At 53.9% G+C, this 20,195-nt stretch overlaps 2 protein-coding genes across 5 annotated transcripts; both read right to left on the bottom strand.

Moving 5' to 3' along the window:
• Window positions 1–830: 830 nt before the first annotated feature.
• On the bottom strand, window positions 831–6,406 carry limk1b (LIM domain kinase 1b). Of its 4 annotated transcripts, XM_052048068.1 has the most exons (15): window positions 6,023–6,406; window positions 4,193–4,331; window positions 3,909–4,018; window positions 3,687–3,836; window positions 3,505–3,610; window positions 3,183–3,415; window positions 2,927–3,101; window positions 2,763–2,849; window positions 2,566–2,697; window positions 2,384–2,443; window positions 2,253–2,318; window positions 1,955–2,141; window positions 1,820–1,875; window positions 1,531–1,688; window positions 831–1,460 (listed from the first exon to the last, which is right to left on the bottom strand). In XM_052048068.1, exons 1-15 carry the CDS (start codon window positions 6,064–6,066, stop codon window positions 1,001–1,003), a joined length of 2,163 nt encoding a protein of 720 aa, XP_051904028.1. In that variant the 5' UTR covers window positions 6,067–6,406; the 3' UTR covers window positions 831–1,000. The 4 variants fall into 4 exon arrangements, with proteins under 4 accessions (XP_051904028.1, XP_051904026.1, XP_051904029.1 ...); XM_052048066.1 differs by having other exon boundaries at window positions 3,909–4,331; XM_052048069.1 differs by lacking the exon at window positions 3,687–3,836.
• A 513-nt stretch (window positions 6,407–6,919) lies between these two features.
• elnb (elastin b) lies at window positions 6,920–18,944 on the bottom strand. The gene is made up of 45 exons (XM_052047696.1): window positions 18,940–18,944; window positions 18,759–18,877; window positions 18,657–18,677; window positions 18,337–18,564; window positions 17,802–17,885; window positions 17,465–17,734; window positions 17,328–17,375; window positions 17,167–17,229; window positions 17,059–17,088; window positions 16,482–16,544; window positions 16,354–16,398; window positions 16,042–16,263; window positions 15,896–15,931; window positions 15,534–15,794; window positions 15,418–15,450; window positions 14,964–15,329; window positions 14,851–14,880; window positions 14,588–14,752; window positions 14,181–14,357; window positions 13,906–14,095; window positions 13,618–13,778; window positions 13,378–13,431; window positions 13,102–13,197; window positions 13,004–13,027; window positions 12,901–12,921; window positions 12,776–12,802; window positions 12,650–12,694; window positions 12,393–12,560; window positions 12,080–12,295; window positions 11,942–11,980; window positions 11,809–11,862; window positions 11,490–11,714; window positions 11,352–11,390; window positions 11,238–11,276; window positions 10,917–11,156; window positions 10,608–10,784; window positions 10,243–10,530; window positions 10,136–10,168; window positions 9,792–10,061; window positions 9,148–9,714; window positions 8,787–9,026; window positions 8,339–8,389; window positions 8,038–8,061; window positions 7,661–7,726; window positions 6,920–7,161 (listed from the first exon to the last, which is right to left on the bottom strand). The coding sequence occupies exons 1-45, from the start codon at window positions 18,942–18,944 to the stop codon at window positions 7,115–7,117; spliced, it is 5,667 nt and encodes a 1,888-aa protein (XP_051903656.1). The 3' UTR covers window positions 6,920–7,114.
• Between the last annotated feature and the right edge of the window lie 1,251 nt (window positions 18,945–20,195).

The following is a 20,195-nucleotide window of genomic DNA, read 5'->3' as shown; positions in this document are numbered from 1 at the left end:
CGAACGGTGACAGCGGGACGCCCTTCCATCGTGAGTTTGCATTTTCATTTTCTTTTACTTTTTGTGGGCACGACAAGGCCATTTACGCTCTGTTTTTATTTACACAAAACACGGAAGGACGAAAAATACCATCAAACCCGAGTGAGCGTTTCTTTTTTTTAACTTAGCAGCCCTAAGCTAACTTAGCTTCACATCAGAACTGCCATCTTGTCATCAGTAGCTTTGGTTACCAAGTCGCCGTAGTTGTTATTAGCCTCGATTCTAATGTCAAAAGTAGTTCTCCATCAAGTTGTGTATACGTAAAACTACGATGAAGGGATTCTACATATTTATGGTTTAAAATGACAACCCCCCTCCAAAAAAAAAAAAAAAAAACAACCCAGAAACAAAATGTCTTTCAGACAATATCCGCCAAACGTGGCTTATTTCAGAGCAGTAACGCTTGAAGTGCAAGTTCATGAAATTATTAGCGTCTTTGTTTCTACACCGCTTTGAAACGCAGCTTGGTCCCAACGAGAAAGAGAGAAAGAAAACCACAGCCAAGTGCAAAATGAAGATCGGTGTGCTCTGTCGAGTACAGAGGCAGCGGGAGTCTTTTGTGGGAGGTCGATGGAAATGGAAACGGACTTTCCTGCCTTGCGATGCGTGCGCTAAGTCGGAGCGCCTCCACATTGCATTTCACGCTTTTCAAGATGGAGACTGATTTTCAAATGGGCGCCGAGCGAGCCGAAAGTGATGCCGCCTCTCTTCCAAACACAATAGAGGAGGAGAGCGTCGCCACTCTCTCCGTTTGCCGGGCCGAGTCGTAATCGTGCGACCCGTGCCATGAATTTGTTGCCAACACTTTTAACGCGGCCATTTTTAATCCGGGCTAGGGACTCGTCGGCGCGGCCCCAATTTCGTTTGCAAACGGTGCGCATGAACGCCGTTTTCTGCGGGTCGCCCCGACGTGTCGCGTCGCATGTCGCTGTCCGCTCGATGCGTTGACGAGGTGAAGAGGTCATGGCAAAGATTCCTCGTCCTTTGTGTTGCCGTTCCACAAAACTCTGCAGGTCCTCCTGGACCGACGGGATGGGCTCACAGGCGCGCTGTCCACTCGGGAGGAGTCCGTTCGGCTTTGGCCATCTCCCGAGTAGTCTCGTGCCCGTTCGCCACTTTCGGAGGCGTCGGACACCGACGGCGGGCCGCCGTTCATATTTTGCTCTGCCGGTTTGGGATTCGGGTGCTCGCCGGTGTCCTGAAGCTTGCAGTTTGCGCTTGGAGGAACCGGACCATCGTCGTCGGGAGACGTCTCGGGACTCTGGCGGGGTGCGGGCGAAGCGGACGAGGTTCCCGCTTCCGAATCGCGGCTCCGCCAGAAGCCGGCGCAGAGCCGCTCCACCTCGGAGCGGAGGGGCAGGCCCACGTCCAAGTGCATCAGCAGATTTTCCAGCCACTCCTCCAGCTTGGAGAAGGAAGGCCTGCGAGCGTTTGGCCAAGATGACGGCCCCGGCCGCTACTGGTGCGGCGGTGAAAGTGCGCCGAGATTACCTTCGCTCGGCATCCAGGTCGCAGCAGAGGGCGGCCAGCGGCAGGAAGGCCGCGGGGCAGCGCCGGGGCTGGTGCCGCTCGATGAAGGCGGCCACGTTCAAACCAAAGTCGTTACGCCGAGGGAGGAAGTCCGGGTCGGCGCTCACCCTTCCGATGAGCTGAAAAATATTCATTCACACGTGCCCGCATACCCATAAGAGCACCAGACGTGGCATCGAAGCGCGCTCGGGGGAGGGCGGTCTTCATGCAGCCTTTGTGTTGAAGCATCTTTGGAAGTCGACTGGCCTACCTCACAAATGATGATCCCGAAGGAAAAGATGTCCACCCGTTCGTCGTAGCTTTTCCCTGAGAGGCGCAAAGGTGACACGGCGTGAGCCGCGGTCCAGAGCGCCCATGCTACGTTTGACGGTCGTACGAGCGTCACCGTGGATCATCTCCGGGGCCATCCAGTAGGGATTCCCGACCACTGTGTAGCGCTTCCTGCGGTCCGGCTTGCGGAGCTCCGACGAGGTCCCCCGCCGAGCTTGATCCAGAGAAGGTGTTCTGCTGCGATTCCTCTCCGCCGTCACCAAACGAGCCAGACCAAAATCCGCCACCACCACCGACTGATCCTAGGGGAGGAGAAAGCCACCGCCCTGCGCTTACTCGGAGTCATTGCGTGCTCTCGGAAAACCACGCGAGTCATCATATTGAAGGACTTGAGACGAGAACCGTCAGTTCACCTCTTTGACCAGGCAGTTGTATGAGTTTAAATCGCGGTGGATGGCGTTCATGGAGTGTAAATATGCCTAACCAGGAGAAAGGTGATGAATGAGTTGAGATGATGACTCGGTCATGGAGCATCTCAACTCACCATTCCAGCCGCAACGTCTCTGGCATAACTCACTCTGACGTTCCACGCAAAGTTGGTGTCCTAAAGTCATCAGAAGGAGGTCAATATTAGCATGAGCATGCCGCTTTCCTCCGCCCCCCCCAGATCAACGGGTACAGACCCTCAAGTGACATAAAGAAGTCAACAAAGAACGGGTGCCGTACCATTTTGGCAATGGTTTCTCTGAGCGTTCCTCCCTGGATGTACTCTGACACAAAGTGTATGCGCTTGTCCTTGTAGAAGAGTCCAATGAACTTGAGGACATTGGGATGATCCAGACAGCGCATCACCTTGACCTGACCACGCAAGAGCAATGAGCCAACGAGCCCCAGCCCGGGTGGTTTCCCAGGCGGACGTTTACCTCCTTCAGGAAAGTCTTGTGCGTCTCCTCATCAAATCGTATCAACTCTTTCATCACCATCACCTCTCCGGTCTCCCGATGCGTCACCTTGGCAGCCACACGAAGATCCGAGTGTACGCTGCGCCCTGATGTTTCTTTCGGGATCTTGAGAGATCCGAGCCTACCTTGACGGCCTGTCCAAAGAAGCCTCTGCCCAGCACTTCTCCGTGGATGAGGTCCGAAGGCCTGAAGATGCGATGGGTTCGATCTTCGGGGTCGCTGCGCAGAGACTCTGAGCGCACCATGTCTTTCCGTTGGGATGAGAGTGACAGAGAAGACTTTTCAATGCTGCAGCTGCGCCTGAAACGGGAAGCCTAACTTAGCCGGACAAGATGGCTTTGGGGAATCCATCGCCAGTTGGGGAGGGGACGACGACGTTACAAGATGTTTCGGGATCGCGCTCCCGCGGCTCCTCGCCGGTGAGGCGAGAAGAGACCCGTTCCCGTGGGTGCCGGCGTCTCCACCCCCAAGACGGGCTCCTCATCCAGGTTTGGCCGCGCGTGTTCACAGACGCGGTTGAGGTCTGCGCGGACGTCGGCGGCGGTCTCGGACCGCGGATTGTGTTCCACGGTCAGCTGCAGTGCTTGGCTCGTGTCCCGGATTACAAGCGCCACCTAAAGGAGAGCACGGCTTACCCTTAGGTTGGCTTCACCTAGTCGGACTTATCGCTCGCGGGCGCTCGGTTCATTTCGCCGTCGAGAACCTCGTCGGGGCAAACGTCGCGGACGGGAATGCCGTTGACTTCCAGGATGTTGTCTCCAACGTGGACCGAAGGCAGCAGGTCAGGAGCAAGGGTGTCCGAGTCTAACCTGAAAGAGGATGAGGGAGGATCGGATCGGAAGTCGAGGACTGACGTTCGGGATGCCTGCCAAAGTTTTGACGCACGCTGTCACGGTAACCAGCGGGCCGCTTCCTTGGCCGGGTCCGGCGGCCACCTTCAGACCTCGATGGCCGTCTGTCTGCGCGGGAAGCGTCACCAGCGCCACCGTGTGCGGCCTCTCGATGGCCGCCGCCGCCTGACTGAAACACCGACCGCTGCGGGGCCAACGTCCGCTCAACACGGCCAAGGGACCTCAAGATCTGAAAGATGCGAAGGCGTCGACTCACCAGAAGAGATTGTCTTGTTCCACCAGCGTGTAGCTGTCTCCGTCTCCAATGAATATCCGACACTTGTTGCACGTGAAGCATTCGGGGTGGAACTTTTGTTCTCCGGCAACCTGGAAGCACACGCGGTGTTTTTGCCACAGGCCAGCACTTACCGTGTCACGTTGATGGAGGTGGCGGCCAGACGCGCCTTCTCCACGTCCCTTCCCGTCTGGTTTTTGTGGCCAATGGCCACTTTCTAAGATTCGGACACCAAATCTGGGAGCTAAACGGACGGTTGAGGTCACCATGACGAGTCCCGGTTGGAGCGTCTCGCCACAGCCGTGACATTTCTCGCCGTAACGCTGCCAGTAGTGCTTCTTGCAGTACGCTCGTCCGTCTCGCTCGTAGTACCAGTGGGACAGGATGCAGCCGCATTCCCAGCACCTGCGCACCAGGGGGCGGCGGCGCATCCAGAGAATTGGTATCCCGAGCCAGTTGGCACCTTTCGCGGCAACTTGGTCGAAGGCCCTCGTCATCGTTTTTCATGTCGACTAAGATGCGGCACGTTGCTGTCACGCGTGGCCCACAGATGCGGCATCTGCGGTTTGAAACTTGTCTCTGGCTTTCCTGTGCAGGGAGTGTGGCGTGTGCTCCCTTGTGGTTGGGTGGTGGCTTTTCTCAGGGTATGCTCGCAACGCCCCACATTCCAAAAGCACGTTAGCTTCATTGATTGGATCAAACTTTCTGGTCGAATGTACCGAATGTGTAACGTGAGTCGTGTGAATTGTCGACGTGCTCTGACATTGACCGGCGACAACTTGGCACTTTGTCTTGTTATGTCCCCGGCATCGACCGGCGACCCGACCGGGTCGGAGCCCCCCGAGGTCCTCTCTTCCCCGAAGAAGCCACAAGAGCCGTTATGGCTCTCGGTCACCACGGTGCCCGTCGATCGTGACGGTTCCAACGTCAACGGTTCTAAATCGCTGTCAATCCGAAGAGATTTGCTGACGTGAAATCTTTGCGATTGACGTGGAGGAGACCTTTTCTTCTGGGGAAGCGGTTGAGATGGGTATCACCTGCCAATGGGCAGACCGAGACCATCTCCCCAGACACACGGCCGTAGTGTCCTGGAGCAAGTGGGTGCCACAAACTGCGTGCACCCTTGCGCGCTTCGATGCGTGACATGCCGAGGTCAAATTTGTGGACCCCCCCCCCCCCCAAAAAAAAATGTGTCGGCGGTGCGAGCAAGCCTTGTAGAACAATAGACGGCCAGCAGAAAATGGTTGGGGCGAGTGGCCCGTCTGCAAAAGCGGCACAATCGTGGTGGGCGGCCACTTCCTGGCCGACTCCCCCTGGTTTCCTTTCCCCGCCAGTAGCGAAGGCCACACTGGCAAGTCACCAAGTCAAACGTGGCAGTCGCCGGGCGTGGAGCGCTCGCTTCGCAGGTGGCCGCCGGCCCTTTTCAAGCGCTTCGGCCATTTTTCAAAAGGCGGAGCCCGCGCAGTGACGAGGGGAAAACAAAAACAAAACAATGCGGTCTTCGTGTGAAGCCGCCGAGGATACGTTCCGGACTCACTCGCCGTAAGGGGAAAATCCGTCTGATACAAGGCGGATCCTTTTTTTTTTTTCTTTTTCTAAAACAAGCAAACCAACCAAAACACGAGCTAACGCTTCCCGGGCATTTGCACACAATGGGCTGCGCGCAGCGGCCCGTGAGGCATTTCTGGCCGAAAATCCGGAGCCTCCCAGCTTCCGGCTTCCTTTTGATTCCAAACTAGCTGAAGGACGCCTAAGCGCCTTCTTTCAAATGCTGTTGGCGTGGCTTTTCGTCACGTGTCCATTCTACGGCTTGCCACGGTGGAAAGGACTTTTTCAAAGACCAAGGAATCCCTCTGTGATGATGATGATGCATCTGTGGTATTGTTCAGGGCAAAATGTTGCAGGTGAGTGTGTGTGTCTCCTGCCTAGAACTCTGTGAGTTTCATCATAAAGACTGCCCCCCCCCCGACCCCGTGCCCCCTTTTGGGTGGGATCAGTTAGTGAGGGTACCGCTGTCGGTAGAGGAAGTGGAGCACTTTTACGAGAGAGAGCGCCAGCCAGCACTTTCCAACAAATCTCGGGTCAGGTCTTCTTACCGTTCTTTCATCCCCCGTCGAAACCTCTGGTCCCGCCGAGACATCCTGACGGGCTCCCGTCGACGCCGCTCCTCTTAAAGTTGGCGGAAGAATCGACAGAAGAACAACAAGGGGCTCCGTGCGCTCGGGTGGAACATCTTGTGCGAGCTCACACTAGTTGCTTTCCTCTTTGAGCGGGCGCGTCTGTGGCTTCGTGTGTGTGTGTGCGCACTTACTTCCTACAAACATGAGTGGGGGCGGGGGGGGGGGGGGTGACCAACTGACACCGGATGATGCCTCTTCTTCCTGGGGTCGACCTGTCCCAGTATAGAAGTGGAGACTCCACCTTCTTGGTCCTGTTGCGACCTGCCTGGGATCCACTTAGGAAAAGTCAAGTCGCTTTCTTCCAGGAAGTCGCACGGAAGCGCCTCGGTGAGAATTTGTGTGTTGCCGCGCGCTGCACGTTGTCGGCTTGCAAAATAATGACGTGCTGCCGTCTGTTCGTGACTCGCTATTTTATTTTTCAAAGCGCCGTCTACGTTTTGCTGGTGCCGAACGTGAAAATGTTTCAAGGAAAGGGAACAAAGCGCAACGTTAGGTGAAGTCGCGGCTCCCCGCGTGCAACGTGGGATTGATTTGCATCGGGGGGCTCCCCCCAAACGCTCGGTGGCATTGTGGGAAGCGCAGCTTGCGCTAAATAACATTGACTTGCAACACTTGACTAAATACGGAAGAAGCTGACTTTCTTCCGCTCTTCGTCACTACAACTTGGAATACGCACAAACGTGAACATACGCTCGTCTGGAAATACACTCGCGCACGTATTTTCGGGAGGTTCCGCTGGCGTCTTAATGTGGAAGATTTTGAGCCGGCAGTCGTGGTGCCTTCAAGTTACACACAAAACAAACAAAAGCAAGCTTTTCTTGACTTGGGATGCTTGGCTAGAAGACGTTTTGGAACATTTTATTTGATTTTTTTTTTTTGTTAGGCTCCAGGGAATCCCGATGGCGGCGGCGAGCAGCTGACGCCCGCCGGATGTGCCCGAGCTCCAGCGAAGGTAGGAAGCTTCGTTTGCTCCGTTGTTGCAATGAGGTCACATCCCGCTCGGTGCGCTCACTTCCTCCTCGGGCCGCAGTATTTGCCCTGACAGCCGCCGGCGCCTGCAACAACAGCAAGTTGACCCACGGCCGGTCGGACAGGACGCGCGGCTGTCGCGCGTACTGTATGTCGAGCGCCTACGTTAGCTTCGGCGCTAAGGGGTGATGATGCGCAACGCCGTCGTCGCACTCGGGCAAATGAGCGGGCACGTTTCAGCGGTGACGAAGCCGCCGGCGACTTTGGCACACGGCAAGAGCGTCCAACGACACTCGGGGCAATATATTCTGTCCGCCGTGTGGGGTGCAGTCAATAACCCTTTTAAAAGCCGAAGATGGGCGGCATTCGGGTTGTAGGGCGCAATCGGAGCCAAAGTGCTTTCGCCTCTTTTGCGGCTTGGCAAAGACCGGCCGCGCATTTCTACGCTATGCGCGGGGCCTCATTTTTCCACGGTGTCAAGCGGACGCGCCTGGCGGCTACAGCTCGGAAAGCAACCCGTGCGCCGAGAGGCCACGCGTGTCGCGTTGTCGTATCGGCGCTTTAGCTGTGTGATGCGCGTGTTACCTCCGTAGGCTCCCCCTGCCAACAGGCTCTGCATGGCGGCGTACTTGGCCGCCTTCTGCGCGCTCGCTGCAACACACATGACAAGTCAACGCTCTTAATCTGAAGGCTTCGTGCCGCCTCGTCCGGCTCAACCGTATGGGCAAAGGTATTGCCACGCCCACAACAACAAAGGTGGAGCCCCGTCTGAGGGTATCAAGAGAAACTGGGCTTTCAAGCCACCGTTTGCATTTCAAATTCAATCAAGTTCCGTTCAAAATACGATGCTTCTCGTAAAATGAACATGAGTGATTGATTGATCGATTTTGTGCCGCGTGGCAATCCTTTGTGTCATTTGAATGAAACGGGCACGTTCCAGCGGGCGCGGCGGAAGCTCTTACATTTTTGCGCGGCCCCCGCGTATCCTGCAAGACAAAAAGAAGGCGAGAAGAAGCTTTCAGGCGCCCTATCGAGACTGCAACGAGTGTCCGATAATCACACGCTCAACTAAAAGAGCATCCCGGGCGTAGCTATGATACGGAAGTCGGTGTCTCTTTTATGAGATTAGATGTGACGTTGGTTTCAACAACCGAGAAGAAGTCCGTGTTTTTGGTGAAACGATACTTTCCCGCTCGTTTGCGTGTCATGTCCAAATCAAAGAGAACACACCGGGCAAGCTCAAACAAGTCAAGCTTTGTTTACCGGGATAGCCTCCGGGAGCCGGTCCGCCGAAGCCGCTCATGGCGCCCCCTGCTGGACGAAAACACTCACGTTTGACTCTTGATGGGGCAAATGTCAAAATCTTTTTTGTCGCCCGTGCTTTGAAAAGTAAGTTGAGGCCATTGACTCCCGAAGCGCCCACTTCATAGGAAGCGCGTTTGTTTTTTTCCTCGGCTTGTATTGCAATCGCACATTTGAATCAAAAGCTCACTTTCACGAGCCGGGGAGTCTTGAGCGCTAAGTCGCCCAATTATTGGACCCCTCCACCCGTACCCCGCCCCCGACCGGCACAGCGCCGCCTGCTCATCGCAGATGGCTCGCAAGCGGACTCACTCTCACGTTTATGGTCGGGACCAGGCTACAAGGTCAAGCTGTCGGGAGTTAACAATTCAACAGGGCTTAGCGACGCTGTTGAATGGACGTCGTTTACCCGGCCTATATCCTGCTCCTCCAAAGGATGATCCGTAACCTGACTTTGCAGGTTTTGTTGCTCCAAACGCTTGCCCGCCAGGTCCGTATCCCGCACGGCCGCCTATCGTCGGCGCGCTTCCGGCCGCTCCTGGACCATAGCCTCCGATTCCAGCACCCCTGGGCCCGAAGCCATAAGAGCCCGTCCCGGTTCCTCCCGGGCCATAGCTGCCTGGTCCCGCTCCATTGAAAACGGCACCACCTGTTGGAAAACATGGATGCAATTCAATTAGGGCAATTAGGATGAAATATAAGCATATTGTTGTGACTGCATATGCGCATTGTGATGCAATGTGCGATCTTACCCAGTATCAAGGGTTTACCTTTGCCGGATGGCTGGCCACCCGGTCCAAAACCACCTAATCCTGGGCCGGCGCCACCAGGACCGAAGCCACCTGCTCCCGTGCCGGAAACTCCGGGTCCAAAACTACCTGTTCCTGTGCCTGGGCCGAAGCCGCCTGCCCCGGCAGCCGCCGGTCCAAATCCACCCATTCCCATGCCTGCGCCGGCTGGACCGAAGCCGCCCGCTCCAGCAACCCCTGGTCCGATTCCACCGGTTCCTGTGCCGGCAGCACCTGGTGTGAAGCCTCCCCTGCCCTTGGTAGCACCGCTTGGTACCAATCCACCTGTTCCAGGACCTGAACCACCTGGTCTGAAGTCACCACCGGGTCCAAAGCCACCTGTTGCTGTGCCAGCATTTCCCGGTATGAAGCCTCCCGCCACGGCACCTCCTGGTCGTAGTCCACCTGCCGGTCCGTAACCGCCGGTTCCCGTGCCGGCACCACTGGGTCTGAAGCCACCGGCTGGTCCAAATCCACCTGCTCCCGTGCCAGCACCGCTTGGTACGAAAGTGCCATAGCCAGCTCCTCCAAGCGAGGATGAACCGTAGCCTGCCATACAGAAAGAAAAACCCAAGTATGTTTTAACTTTACATTTTCAATGTCAGAAAAAGATGCTGTCATCATACCCGATTTGGCGGGCTTCCTGATGTTCAATCCTTGACCCGCTCCACCAGCTCCATAGCCGCCAGGCCCTGTGGCACCACCACCTGGTCCGTAGCCACCTGTCCCAGTTCCAAAGCCACCCAATCGTTGTCCTGCTCCTGCAGCGCCAGGCCCATATGCTCCAGGACCAATACCACCTTGTCCGAAAGCCCCTGGACCGGAGGCGGCTCCAACTCCTCCGGTTCCGTAGCCACCAGACCCATTTCTATTTCCAACAGCTCCTGCCCCATAGCCTACAAATAAATCATGTTTCTGTTTACGTGCTGGAAGTGAAAGCCTGATTGGATGTTTGTCGGTGTCTGCATACTTTTTGATGGTTTTCCAGCACCGTGCCTTGAAGCTGAATGAGAGAGAGCATGCCATATCAATCAAAATACTTTTGAAGAACATTTTTCTTCCGAAATTTAACCTTACCGGCATATCCTCCCGGTCCACCGGCACCCCCACCATAACCCGGTCCGCCAGGACCCGCTCCAGCAGGTCCAAATCCAAAGTTTCCAGTTCCACCAAGATTACCACCCATGCCCCTGCCTCCGAGCTTGGCATCATAGGCTCCAGGTCCACCCCCATAACTGCTGAGCCCAGGACCAAAACCTCCAAGCCCTGTACCATAGCCTCCATGACCGGCACCAACACCTCCGGGTCCAGCATAGCCGCCGGGTCCGAGTCCACCTTGACCCCCCGCTCCGAAAGTACCATAAGCTGATATGAAGACACATATATACGATGAAAACATATCCCGCGGAAGCAAGAGAGTCCTCAAAGAAAAGGGACAGTACTTTTGCCTGGTTTTCCTCCTTGCCCTACGCCGGCGCCGTTCGGAAAACGTAGACCTGAGATGGAGCAAAGAGTTCGATTGCACGTTTTTTTAGAAAAGTCTGACACCTTGATCTTGCAAGTGCAATTTGTCATACCTCCACCTGGCAAGACTCCAGCTCCACCGGCACCATCGTAACCTACGAGAAATGACGGGGGGAATGGAGAAACCTTTTTGCAACGTTGACTTCATTGTATACTTTTGACACATTTCATTGCGCAGATTTCATGGTGTACTTTTCGCACAGTTCATTTGTTTTGAAGCAGCTCACTTTTTCCAGGTTTTGCGATCCCTGGTCCTACTCTGCCAGGCACCATGCCACCAAGACCCGTTCCGACGACTCCTGTACCTCCACCGACGGCACCGGGCCCAGTCCCCAATTGTCCTGGACCTCCTCCAGTCACACCTGTTCCTGTCCCAAGTCCTCCCGAATTGGGGCCAACACCTCCGGCACCATCGTAGCCACCAGCCCCGCGCCCACCTTGACTTCCTGAACCAAAGTTCCCATATGCTGATATGGAGACAAAAATGGTTCATATTTGGGGGGGGCAAGGCAGCAAGAGGGTTCTCAAGCCAGGTAACCCTGGATTACCTCCTTGTCCTGCACCAGCTCCAGTCGGGAAGCGTAAACCTGGGAGGGAGGTAAAGTCAGAGTACACATTTTTGCAATCCGTCATTTTATTCTGCATGTAAGAAAAAGACATACCTCCAGCTGGGAAGGGTCCAGCTCCAGTAGCACCATAACCTACGATTGAGGAAGTGTGAAATGTATTCATCTCCTTCTAACTTGGCCTTCATTGTGTACTTTTCTCACATTTTATAAGCAAGTTTATAAGCAGCTCACTTTTTCCAGCTTCCGTGAGAGCCGTAGCTACTTCTCCAGGCCCGGGCCCCACTCTTCCAGGACCCCCTCCATATACGCCAGGCCCGCTCCCAACTCCATCAAGTCCAGTCCCAAATCCTCCTTGACCTCCTCCAATGACACCAATCCCACCTCCTCCCGGACCAGCACCAACACCTCCGGGACCGCCATAGCTGCCAGTCCCAACTCCACCTTGGCTTCCCAACGCTGATTGGAAAACAGAAACTCGGCTCGAATGATCTCATCTTTAACATGGATTCTCGGGTGACGTTGAAAAAAATAAAATTCTCGAGCAAGGTACTTTTGCCTGGGTTTCCTCCGTGTCCTACACCAGCTCCATTCGGGAAGCGTAGACCTAAAGGGGAAAGATTTGGGCTGCATTTTTTGAGGGTTTGTTTTATTTAATTGGCTAATAAAATTGTTAATTGATATACCTCCACCTGGTAAAGCTCCAGCTCCAACAGCACCATAACCTGTGATAGATGATGAGTGAGATGTAGACTTTTTTTTTTTTTGGCATCAGTATGTACTTTTCACACAGTTGAAGAAGCTTTTTTTTTTCAGTCGCTCACTTTTTCCAGGTTTTGTGAGACCTGTTCCTACTCCGCCAGAGGCCCCAACTCCTTGTGGATATCCTCCACTAACACCAAGTCCAGTCCCCCCTCCTGGACCTCCTTCAACTACACCGGGTCCGGTCCCAACTCCTCCCGGACCTCCTCCAACTACCCCGGTGCCACCTCCTACTCCACCAGGTAAAGCTCCAACTTTGGTCCCATCCGGATTGTATGCTGTATTGAGGACCACATCATTTTAATTGTTTGTAAACGTCGTTCCTGCGTTGCTATCAAATTATCATGTAAATCACAAAATGCATTGGAGAGGTACCTTTGGATGGTTTTGGTGTCGCGCCTCCTGCTAGTCCAAATCCAGTTCCAGAGTCTCGTACACCTTCTCCTCCGGTCAATCTTCCTCCTGTCCTACGCTGACCATCTGCGCTTCCATCAGGACGTACTTGTCCCTCGCCCTCACCTGGGGTATCTCCTCTCGGGACTCCTAACACATAGAAGACCAGCAGTCCCTTATTAAATGGATGCAATTAAAAGGACTAAGAATGGTCAACTTTAAAAGTGGCAGTGAGTCACCAGGTGCTTTGAGAGGTTTAGCTCCAGGTAGGACCCCACTTGCGCCTGGAGTTATGAGACACGGCCGTTAGGTTTTCTTCCATTGGAGGTGTAACTGTACGTACAGTGGAATGTCTAAAGTCATACCAGTTGGTTGGACAGCTCCCCCACCACCTGCAATGACAGAAGACAAGACGTAGAGATAATCTGTGAAGTTTCAGGCAGGCTTTGGTCTTTGTGTGATCTTTCCCCGAAGTTTGACGTCAACGTACCGGGTGCGGCTCCTGTGGATCCTGTCGGGCATCACGACAACAAGCACACTTACAACAATGACCGCCGAGGCAAACAAACCCAATCTAGAAACGAAGCTCTTACCTGGAAGAGGAGTCCCACCGAATCCTGTTTCAGAGAGGGAAAAAAAACTGCGTGTCCAAACGATAAATAGGATTTGAAGAATCGTGTGTAACACTTACCTGGTCTGCCTCCAGGGATGGGAATTCCTGTTCCTTTAAGACCGTCTCCATCAGTTCCTGCACCAAATGGTCTGCCAGCGACCCCCCCGCCGGCCCCTGTTGCAGTAGGTGTTTATTCATGTGCACACTTTGATTCAACAGCAGGGATTGTTTGCCTGTTTAAACACGAGCACGCAACCCCCCCCTCCCCCCCTCAGTGTTTGAAGGCTGAGTGGATCCTCAGGCCTTACGGTGCAGTGTTGTATCTCTACAAGTAGAAGTTACATTTAAACACACCTTCTCCTGCAGCAATGCCAGAGCCCTCTATCATACCGCCCGGACCACCCTCACCTGGAATAGGACAGATTGTTACAATTGAAATTGTTGGTCGATACCAATTTGATGATAGTTGTTGTGTACGTGCCTTCCGCTAGTGGCGCCATTGTTCCTCGCGCAGTGCCTCGCCCTGACCCAGCACACATTTGGATTACCGACTAACCTCGTTTAAATCCGATTTTTACACCGACGGAACCTTACCGCCGGGTCTAGTTGTTGTGCGAGCGGCCTCGCCCCTGCCGCTTCCGTTCATGTACACTCTGGTACCATTGACCGCAGCGCCAGTGCCACCGCCTGGTCCCGTTGACACTCCACCAGTTTGACCTAGTGTGGTGTGCGCATGCCAGCAGGTAAATGCAAGTCTGAATTGCTCTCTTTCTTTTCATACTGGAGCTCGTGAAAGGAATAGTTAAAAAGCACCGTCTGTTGTTTCCATCAGGTACAAGAAATCATGAAGCTTGACAAAAATGATCTATAATCAAAAGCTACCTTGTCCGGGCCCGCCTCCGAGTACCCCTCCACCGACTCCACTTTGTCCGGCTCCACCTTGTCCTGCACCGATCACACAAGTCATTTATGGGGACGAGAGCAAAGACTTCATCTATTATAGGGTGCTCATTTGAATGAAGCGACGTCATATTTGTACCATATTTGGCAGCTTTCGAGCCAACTCCATAGTCTGTGAATGACATTTTGATGAGTTCAGTCATCGTTATAATATTCATTTATTTCGTTATTTGATGTCGCCATAAAGTCATTCGAACCTGGTCCATATCCAGTCCCAGTCCCTGCCCCTGCACCGTAGCCTGTCGCTGATTCAAAGCCTGTCCCAGCCTCGGGGCTGTAACCCCCAAGTCCATATCCGGTTCCGGTGGTCCCCGGCGCTCCCCCTCGTCTTCCATCTACACCCGACCCAGGCACTCCACCGCCAACAGGAAGACCTGAACAGTTGAAGCACACTTTTCATGTAACCTATGTGTAGATACTTTCCACGCATATTGCTTATTTTGTTTGATGCGATTACAGTCGGTGCACACGAGAGACTTGGCACCACCAGGAGAACATGCGAGATGAATTTTGTTCCTGTTACTAAACGCCCATCATTGAGGACGGTCAACAGCACTAGTGACCGAATATGAATAAGAGGACAAGATTTTGCAGTGTCGTATACCTCCGGCGCCACCTGGTCCAAAACCACCATGTGCTCCCCCAATTCCAACACTAGAAGGGGGCAGTCCACTTGCCCCGAGTCCTGCACCGGCTCCTCCAGCGCCTCGCCCGTGGAACCCTGCTCCTCCAAGGCCAGAACTTGGTCCACTTACAACACCAAGTCCACCTACACCCATCACCCCGCCAGGAAAACATAAATGAGATGAGGAGCTTACTGAACAACCTCAAATTGTAATCGAGTATCGAAAATGGTGTTCCTCTAACCATATTTGCGGGCTTTGGCACCAGCATAACCTGAAAAATGCAGACCCATCAAGAACTGAGAGTACCACGTTAGTCATTGGTCCTTACTTTTTAAAGCTGCATCTGAATCTTACCTCCTGGTCCAACTCCTGCACCTGGTCCAAATCCAGTGCCGGCTCCTCCAGGCCCAACTCCTGCCTCTGGTCTGTAGGCAGTGCTCGCGCCACCAGGCACCATTCCAATTCCGGGTGAAAAACCTGTACCGGCGCCCCCAGGTCCAATAACCCCTCCTGGACCGTAACTTTTACCTGCGCCTCCAGGTCTGACTTCTCCTGGGCCAAACCCTGACACAGTACCACTCGGTACAATTCCTCCAGGTCCAAACCCTGTACCAACACCACCAGGCCTGACCCCTCCTGGTCCATAGCCCATGCCAGCTCCGCCCGGTCCAACGCCTCCAGTACTCATTCCTTGACTTCCCAGTGCTCCACTGAACATTCCTATCCGGGGGCGTTTTGTTCTTGTCGTAAATACAGCCAAACAATAAAAGGGGGCAACCCTTGTTTTGAATCACCCGGCTTCACTTACCATATTTACGGGCTTTGGCATTGCCGTTGTACCCTGAAATATGAAGACAGAGCAGCTTGAACAAATGCCAGGCTTCAGCTTGAGTGATTGAAATAGAACTTTTGAGTTATGATTACCAGCAGATGCCGTTCCTATTCCTCCGAGTACTTGTCCAGCTCTTCCTGGTCCAGTACCACTACTCCCTGGCCCATAACCTCTTCCGCCAGGTCCACCGGCAGCACCACCTAATCCAGTTCCAGCAGCACCTAGGCCATATGCAGGACCGTCTATCCCAGTGCCAGCGCCACCATATCCAGGGCCACTCACGCCAGCGCCATAGCGCCCTCCCGGTACGCCAAGGCCTCCAGTCGCACCGGTGCCGACGCCACCAGATTGCTCTGGACAAAGTTTGGGGGAATGGGTCCTCAAGGATCTGAGACTTGGGTTGTCTGAGGTTGTTTAATTGACCGGATGCCAACTTCAGATGAATATGTCTCACCATATTTGAGTGCTTTGGCTGAGCCGGGACCATAACCTAGGGCACAGAGCGTTGATAGATTTCTGAACCTCTCGGACTTAAGGTCATTTATTCATTAATGATGTGTCCTTTGCTTTAATGGCGCTGAGGAAAACCAAATACGGCACCTGTTCCAGCTCCACCGCCATATCCAGGAAGAGCTCCCGGTCCACCCGTTGTTCCCATTCCACCCCCATATCCAGGAACGGCTCCAGGTCCCCCAGCTGATCCAACTCCGCCTCCGAATGCAGGAACAGCTCCAGGTCCACCGACAAATCCAGGGAGACCGGTCCCTCCAGCAGGTAGTCCAGCACCAACTTGACCAAGGGTACCTGCTCCAGCTCCACCCGCTGAACACAGTGAGGTTAGCTCAAGCATCGATGACTGTATCGAGGATGTCATCAAAGGTACGGCGTGAAGCTAATGTAAAGTGCCTTTACCATACTTGGCTGCTGCTTTGGCTGGACTTTTTGACTTTCCTGTGCCTGTGACATTAAAAACACTTTGTAGGTCTGACTGCCCTTAAGTGACTCTTGCCTAATTCAGTTTTCAGTCAGACTTTAGTTACCTGACTTGGGCGATATGAGAGGGTATCCGCGAAAAACCCCTGGCAGTTGATGTCCTCGACCGTCTTAAGAGAGAAATCCATCATCGACTTACTTGTGCGAGGCAACTTTACATGCAGCTGTGCACAGCCAAATTTTGGCGCGGCCTTCAAATGAGCACCAGAGCTTGGTTGGTTGTTTGGTGCTCATTTTTGTCCCCCTGAGCCACCGACCTTGTGGAAGACTTGCGGCACATCCGGGCAGTGTTTATCATGATGTGTGGATGTGTCATTTTAAAATAACTGAATCCGTTTTTTGTTTCAGTTTTCTTATTTTATCTTTTCACTTTTTATTTCCTAATTATAACGACATACCAGGGCTACACATTTGCTGCGTACTAAAGCAAAACAAATGACTTATTTTTCTATTATTCGAGTGCACAAAAGCGCCATGACGGACTTGAACTGGAGTGCATTATTCAATTTTCCATGCTCATGCGCGCACCAGTGAACCCTTTTTTTGTTTTTGTTTTTGTTTTTTTAAATGTGGATCATGTCACCGTGAGATTTTTAGTTGCCGTAAGAGCTGCTCTCAACTTACCGTCTGCACCTTGGCCGAGTACTCTGCCACCTGCACGGAGGGGGGCAACACTTGAATTTGTAAGGTATGCGCCGCCCCACAGAGTTCACAATGAACCAGATTTCATACCAGCCTGCGGTCCAAGTCCAGTTCCAGTCGGCACTCCAGGGACAACACCTCGGCTTACAAAATCTTACAGAGGGAAAAAATAGGAAACACCGTTTGCTTTGTCTGTTTGTGTTTCAATCGGTTGGTAGATTAAAATGTGCTCTTGGTGCCTTTTATCATACCTTGACTTGGTACAAATCCACCTTGGTACAGTCCAGGCACCCCTACACCTGTATGAGTGGGTAGCCCAATTTTAGCAACCGAGGCCCCCCACATTCTCCCAGCTAGAAAGTCAGCTGGTGTATTGACGAGAATTTACCTGGAAGTTGTTTTGATGCTTTACTGCCGGGCCCAACTCCTGCAGCCCCGGGTAGGAATCCTGCACCCACAGGCCCCGCCCCTGCACTTCCAGGTCCAAACCTGGCACCTCCAGGCCCCACCCCCGCACTTCCAGGTCCAAACCTTGCACCTCCAGGCCCACCCTCTGCACGTCCAAGTCCGAATCCGATGCCTTCAGGCCCAACTCCGGCACTCCCTGGTCCGGACCCTGCACCATTAGGTCCGAATCCTGTTCCCACTGGACTATAACCTGTTTCCACAATCACAGTTATGTTCCTGTATTTGAAGCAGTGAACATTGCATAACCGATCCGGTACCTGATTTCGGAGGTTTGGGTCCAGTTCCGCCAAGTCCTGGATACTGGCTACCGCCGCCTTGTCCATAAGCACCTCCAAAGCCACCTGAATCAAAAGCAGACTTGATCACTTCCTTCCCATGACTGAATAATGTAGAAATGGAACTGAAAGAGGAAGTCACCCCCTCCCCCCAAAAAAATAAATATATATATATTGACAGGAAAATGTGGTACGCGGCAGCCACTAGTCTCAGAATGTCATTCCGATTCATGTTGCAATTGTTGGAATATGAACGAAGCGTCAAAACCCGCCCACGTGCAACCATTTTGCCGCTCGCTGTCGACCGAAAAAGACGTCCCGCTTGCTCGGGACTCGGGTGACAGGCATCCGGTCCCGGCTCAGATGTTTTGTGGAGCTGAGCTGTAATTGGTTGAGCAACTGTGATGTCATTTTCACCCGACAGCAAGTGGCAAAATGGCTGGCCCGTCAGAGGGATAAAAAGGGGCGCATTTTGCCGCTTCAGTCATATTCATCGTTGACTTCCCCTGAAACACACCTGCGGGAACGAGGCCCGTTCCAGTTCCTTGACCGGCGCCTTGCGATCCAAGTGCTTGGACCGCACCCGCTTGACCTCCTAAACCCAAACCGGCTGCAGAGGCTCCCCCGGTTCCATAACGTCCAAGACCCCCGAGTCCGAGTCCACCTGCACCTACGGCTCCGCCACCCGTCGCTAGTCCCGGTCCAAAACCTGCACTCAGTCCTCCTTGGCCACCGTAGACGCCACCTTCAGGCAAATTTGAAATAAGCGGCATGATCCCGGGTACCAACGCAAAACTAACGCCGTTGCCCTGTGGTGAGAGGAGCAGGAAGCCTTACCTGTTTTCGGAGGCTTCGCACCTGGAAGGAGCGGTTTGAACCGGTCAAGAAGTATTCTCAGAAAATTGCACCACGGGAAATAAGAATCATCATTTGTCATACCGGCCCCAAAACTTGCAGCCGCACCTCCCGCTCCCCCGCCGCCCGGACCGTAGGTGGCAGGCTGGAAGCCTCCTGCTCCTGGACCGAGAGCCAGACACAAGGCAGGGTAGACGTCAGGACTGATTACAAGTTAGTTTTTTTTCTTTGGTTGATTTTGCTTTTCTCTTTTCAAACCAAGAACAGCATCCTCCCGTACCTCCCTGAGCGAAGCCTCCACCACCAGGCCCGAATCCCGTGCCCGCGCCACCTGGTCCGAACCCAGTTCCGGCACCTGCGCCGATTCCGGCCGCTCCGACTGGTAAACTCACACCTACGCGCGGCGGGCAAAACGGATGCAAAACTGGAGTTTTTGGGCGACTGGCTGCAATTTTTCTGCAAATGTGCAAGTCATCGCTCTTTCATGACTTTGTGAGCACCAAGCACTTCATTGTTAAATATAAAATTGTAAATACTCAGAATCGGCCTAGTGTGATTTGGTGTGTTTGTGTGTGTGCATAGTGGCCCCTCATCGTGAACGCAGGTTTCCCCCTCTGCTGTTAATTGAGAGTGCTGCGTTGCCTTGGATGAAACCTGAGGGCCATAAATAGAAAGTTGGCTATAAAAGGAAAAGTAGAATTCTAATCCGCCCCCCCCCCCTCCCACCACCTCGGTCTATAGGGATTCCTAAAGAATGCGAATGACTCGTCTGGGTGTAACGTCATGTATTGTTGCATTTCGATGCGCGGGCCCGCCTCCCCTGCCCCAAAGCCCGCCGGGACTCTGCCAAAGTCCAAAACTCCAGCTCACTTTCAAGTGCGGCACAATTCCGCCTCCCGTGCCATAAGGCCAGCGCAAGCCCTTGTGAACATAACCATGATACGGGAGGGCGACGCGCCGGTTGACCCGTTAGCGCGTCGGGCCCGCGGTGCAGGACTCGGGCTCGGGCCGTACTCCGCTTTCCTCCCGCGTGCCAAAAACACGCACGGAGGCCTAATGGAGCGCTAGAAATTGTCCCGAGGTGTGAGCGTGAGAAGGCGGCCGGGATTCGGGCTCCGTCGCGGCCGCGACCCTCCTCGGGAGAAGCCGATTCGATGACGGATGGATGATGCGGGAGAGAAAGCAGGAGTGGTTCTCCCGAGCTGGCCGTTATTTTCGTGGGCAATTCCGATTTGCGTGACTTTGGAAACAAATCGAGGTTTGCTTCCGTTCTGGTCTTTGGAGCCGAACAGGATCACCAAACGATTGTCTGACCGTCCCAATCGGCAAATTGAAACCTCCGATGCCGAGGGTAGGAGAGCACGCGTGCGATGCGATATTTGCGCATCGCACGAAGGCGAAGAAGAAGCGGCCAGCCCGGTCGGCGGGAGGTGACGACCGCCGGCCGGTCGCGGCGGCGAGGGCGACTCACCTCCTTGCAGCGAGGGTCCGCACAACGCCAGGACCAGCAGCAGCAGCGGC

The sequence above is a fragment of the Hippocampus zosterae genome, chromosome 16, assembly GCF_025434085.1.
Source record: "Hippocampus zosterae strain Florida chromosome 16, ASM2543408v3, whole genome shotgun sequence".
Lineage (NCBI taxonomy): Eukaryota > Metazoa > Chordata > Actinopteri > Syngnathiformes > Syngnathidae > Hippocampus > Hippocampus zosterae.
Note: the sequence above shows the minus strand (reverse complement) of the source record. Positions and strands in the feature narration are given on the sequence as shown.